This window comes from Cibotium barometz, chromosome 26 (genome assembly GCF_041138505.1).
Source record: "Cibotium barometz isolate CiBa-2024 chromosome 26, ASM4113850v1, whole genome shotgun sequence".
Lineage (NCBI taxonomy): Eukaryota > Viridiplantae > Streptophyta > Polypodiopsida > Cyatheales > Cibotiaceae > Cibotium > Cibotium barometz.
Genome location: NC_141071.1, coordinates 35,427,438 through 35,432,694, shown reverse-complemented (window position 1 = coordinate 35,432,694; position 5,257 = coordinate 35,427,438). Strand labels below are relative to the sequence as shown.

The following is a 5,257-nucleotide window of genomic DNA, read 5'->3' as shown; positions in this document are numbered from 1 at the left end:
TAGGTAAAACTATCCATATCGCTTGGACCTAATAGTTTCCCTTTATATTGTGTTTCTTGAGCGTCTTACGAAGGGTATGCATTAGGGAAATTGTGGACCTTATGGTTTTGAAGCATGCATTAGGGAGGTTTTTATTTGATGTCTTGAGTAAAAATAACATCTCCCAAATCTATCAATATATTATTTGACAGGTTTTTGGCCAGATCTATCTGTACTACTAAAGCTTGCATTTTCCAAACACGGGTTAACTTCTGCCACCGCCCGTGTCTCCTCCTTGCTCATTAGCATGTCCTTGTGGTTGCGGTTGCTCCAAGTCTACTCCTCACAAAAATTCAAGAATAAAAAATGCAAATAAAAAATGCAATATAGTTTTGAAAATAGTTCGTTTTTAAGACCTTCAATTTATTAAAAAAATGGAAATATTTAGAGTTTATTGTCCTTTCATCTTTCAATTTTTTTGCTTTTTTATCCCACTAAAATGAAGTGAAATCCTCATTAGAGATATTGTACAAAATAGTCATTATCAATCAAAGTATCACCATAATTTAGTCAAATAAGTAGCTACTTTGCCTTTATTGGTCTTGCCTTATGGAAGAGTGTGGAGATTGGTTGAGCTAAAGTTTCTTTTGTCAAAGCTATGAGGTATGGATGCGGTAGATCGATAGATCAAATCATCCTTTAGTACTCCTCCTTTAATAACATCAATGTTTTTAATATTATGAATCGTCAAGACCTTGTTTTTAGTGATCATGTTAAATGTATCATGACGCACATTCAATGATGGTAGAACTCCTAGCTGTAGTAGTAGTTTAAGCGATAAAGATAGTTTTACCTCGGTAAATAGATAATTATCAGTTTAAAGCTGTAGTAGTAGTGGGGGGGAAGGGAAAACTTCAAAGGGGAGGGCATAAGCCTAGTGGCCATATCGCCCACACAAACGCACATGCTTAAGACTTGAGCATAAGGTCGGGGGCAAGTTCGATTTTTGGTGGGCACCCTTGCCCTTCAAAACTGATAGGTATGGTGAAATATAGCAAGTTTTTTTAAATTTTAGTGTAACTTTTGATGCGGGCACTTTAGTGTAACTTTTGATGTGGGCACTTTAAAATTTTAGTGTAACTTTTGATGCGGGCACTTTAAAATTTTGCAAGTATTATGGTACAAAACAGATGTGACGTGCTTGTCAAAAAGCAACTATGGTACCACTTCTCTACTTCTTAATTTCTATATTCTCGCCATTGTCAGAAGTTTTTGGCGAGCCCAAAATTGAGTGGATGAGGCCGATGTATTTCGCCTTGATCCACTCGGCTCCGCTCAATGTTGTGCACTCGTTGGAATAGTAGTAAGAAGTGTATGATATAGTTGACGATATAGTAAAGATAATCAAGAGTGTGTATGCAAGTGATGTGTGTGTGTTGCATATAAGCATGATTGTACATATAGCATGTGCTTGTGGTGCATCAGTGTATGGCTCCGGGGATGATGACTCAAGCTTATGCTCTGACTCGCTTATGTGATGAGCTTTGTGCTATAACCCCATGGTGTGGCCTCTTCTTGGTTCGGTTTGATGTTATTGCCTGGCACAAAAGCCTTGAAGATGCTAGTGTATTTTGAATGTATTTTGCACCAGCTAAAATTCAAAAAAGCTGATTGAATTTACTCTCATCTTTACAAAACCGATCAAACTTTTAAGTTTTCGTAACTTAAAAACCAGTTAATAATGTGATTTTGAATAGGGAGAAACCGATTGTACTCCGACTTGTCTTTTTTCTCACTTGCTGGGAAAAGAGTTTTTCTCTAAGATTGGTAGGTGCCTAAGAATTCCGTGAACCTGGTCAATGACCTGTCATTAATGAGGGAGGTACAAAAAGAAAAGGGACTTCTGGCCCCAGAGCGTGGGCCAAGCTTTTTGTAAAGAAAATTGGAATATGCTTACCATTTATTTAATCAAAAAATCCCGCTGAAATTCTATAAATCAAGCCAAGGGTTGATTGGCTAATTCGCATATCGAGAATGGCTAATGGTTTAGGGCTGGCCTTCTGCAAGCTAGTCGTTCTCGTGATGATATGCAGCGCCGCAGCTGCTCATGATCATCACCACCCTGGGCAATTGGGCCGTCGCCTGCACAGGCACAAGAAGTTCCATGTCTTCTTTCACGACTTAGCAAACGTGACGGACATTGAAATCGTTCCAGGCGTGGGGTCGGGCGCCCTCACCACCACGACCGCCCCATTGGGCAGCATCTTCCTGGCCAATGACCCCATCACAACCGGCCCTGAGCTCACCTCTCCGCTCGTGGGCACCCTCACGGGCACCTCCGTCTCCACTTCCTCCGAGGGTTTCGTCTATTTTGGCTCCTTCACCCTTAGTCTCAACCTGGGCTCAACTATGGGCCTGCAGGGCTCCCTCGCCCTGATGGGCCTGTTCTCATTTGGCGCGGCACCCACTCCCACGGCCATTGTGGGCGGCACCGGCAGCTTTCTCTTTGCTCAAGGCACCGTTACCGTTGTGCCCGTGGACATCACAACCTTCAATCAGACGCTACGCTTGGATGTCGACGTCTTCTGGCCTCCTTATTAGCTGATATGCTCCACTGGGCACCTGCACTGTGGTGTGGTGTTTCTTCTCGAACAAAGAGCGACTTTTGTGGCACTACATCAATCTAATAACAAGGTTGTCGCGGTTATTAGCAATAGTGCATGTACAACGTTAATTAGTGTTAATTTGTCACTGTATGCGGCCTATCATGCTTGCGTTAATTTGCCGGGTTTGATTATAACAGCAGGTTTTGTGCCTCTAATGTGTGAGTATTTAAGCAGTAACGTAGCGTATGAAGGACTGTCGATACGAGCCATGCTTTTTTTGAAGCAGCACGCTTCAACGGAAAGGCGAAGAGCTTGATTCAACGGTTTAGGTGATAAGATGTTCGTATCAGTGCTCTCAGATAACCCGGTTTGTAGTGCCCTCACATAACCTGGTTTGTAGTGTAATTTTCTCTGCTGAAGTTTTGAAATCGTGGTTGGAATTTCACCTTTGAAATTTATACATTTCACTTATAAATCTCTACATTTGTACAATTTCTAGTATTTTTTAAGTTTACATCCTAGTTAAGCCTTTGATTTTATAAAGGGTTGAAAAAAGCATTTTTTTCAAGTATTTGTTCGTACTTTTTGCATGTGAGGAAATTAGTGTTAGTTCAATTTGTGATATTACACGTGTAGAAGAACGGCCTATTGGAGTAAGATGTTCGTATTTTTTGCCTTGCATATTAGGAAATTAGTGTTAGTTCAATCTCTGCTAGTACAATGCTATCACACGCGTAAGAGAACAATTATGGTTCCTCTAAAATAGAAAAAAAGAAGAGAGTACATAATCACTCATGAGTCATGCTCGAGTCATGTGCATGCAATCAGGGCCAAAATTTGATGAGTTTCTTAAAATTTCAAGTGACAAGCAGTTTTTCAAGCTACTTTTCATATGACATGAAACTCCGAATTCATACCATTCAACTAGCATGTAATTCATCAAAACGACAAGCTTCCTTTTTTTAAGTACAAAATTAGATATAATACAGATTGCTTGAATGCTATTATCCAAGATTCATGGGTACCTTGGGCATCTTTCCTTCGAAATCGAAGTAAGTGAGAGCCATTCTCTTGTCAATAGGATTAGAAGGCAAGAAATGGTGCTTCACAGGTAAGCTCCATGACACATTGATACTTTGGTCACATGAAGTACAAGGCAAGACCCCAAAGCCACCTCGTTAGGATCAAGTAACATTCCCACTATAGCTGCATCGATTGCATCTTGGTTTTCAGTTCGAGAGAAGTGCCCCTAGTAGCCATCAAGACGATATTTTCCTTCTCAACACCTCTAGTAAACAGCTATAAAAAAGTAACTATTCTCGAAAATTGGAGCCTAGGTTGAATCTGGCAGCTTGCTTTATCTGCCACTTAGGGCTTCCATCAAGACCACATTGTCCTTCTCAACACCTAAAACGTGCCAAAAAGCATCTATTTTCAGAAACTGAAGCCTAAGTTTAATATGGCACAATGGATCACCTTGATTTTTTTGTCAACTGTGAGTTTGTTTAATGTCAAAGTGCCAGTTTTATCATTGCACAAAATGTCCATTCTAGACATCTCTTCGATGGTAGTCATTCTTTTGGTTATGGCACCCTAGAGCATGGCAAATCCACAATACCATCACTTCACATATCCCAAAGTATTAACCTCTAAGAACAACTTCTTGATTGCGATGCTACAGAATAATTCAAGTAACATTTCATTTCATTACACCTAGAAATGATCGATAAACATGCCCACATCACCTACCCGCCGCGCAGAGTCTATGAGACGAGAAACCAATAGGGATTCCACCAATGAGAAGCATTAGCAAGATATCTATATGTTTAGTCTTGTATGGAATACATGACTGTAATCTCTTCTGCCATCCCAATGCCAATAGAGCATATGCAAAAGTTTCCAATTGGTGTGAGCACCTACAAATAATGGAAATAGTTAAAGACCATATATTAATCCCAAATGCTTTAAATTTTCAAATACATGAGGTAGATGATGATTTCACATGCTAGCTCTGCATTTAGAGCTCAAACAACATGATGTGTAGCTTTGCCAAAGAAGCTATGCACGCCAGTGGGTAATTACAAGAGCTTCTATGTCACCATGTTGCAAGTGGATCTTGAGTAGACATGTAATACAAAAAAATGAAAAGCTTCTTTTTTTAAATACAAATTACATAGAATATAGATTGTAAGTGGAGCCTGAGTAGACATGTAATACATCAAAATGAAAAGTTTTTTTTTAAGTATAAGATTATATATAATCCAAATTGCTTAGATGCTATCGTCCAACCATCATGGATGCCCATATGCTACCCAACCATCATGGATGCCCATATGCTACCCAACCATTTGTCCTATGTGTCTAACTTGCCAAAATGGACCCAAACATATGTACAATAATGTGAATTTAGAGAACAAATATCACTCTAGTGGCATTTGCCCTCCTATTCTTGGCTTGTAACCAAGTATTAAAAAAAAACGTATTTCCAACAAACCAAAGATGCATCACTTGCAATAAGTGATAACAACATCAATGCATCAAGGGTCTTCGAACACAAGCTACTTTGCAAATTATTCTTTATGGTATTCTATCGAGAGAAACCTCGCTCACATGATGTTGTACGTGGTAGAACGACTATGCTTGCTTGCCATAAATGCATAAATCGTGGAAGT

The 5,257-nt window shown here is 39.6% G+C and overlaps 1 protein-coding gene across 1 annotated transcript; it reads left to right on the top strand.

Moving 5' to 3' along the window:
- The first annotated feature begins 2,013 nt into the window (after positions 1 to 2,013).
- On the top strand, positions 2,014 to 2,580 carry LOC147623903 (pterocarpan synthase 1-like). The gene has a single exon (XM_086820828.1). The coding sequence runs from the start codon at positions 2,014 to 2,016 to the stop codon at positions 2,578 to 2,580; it is 567 nt and encodes a 188-aa protein (XP_086676954.1).
- Positions 2,581 to 5,257: the final 2,677 nt, after the last annotated feature.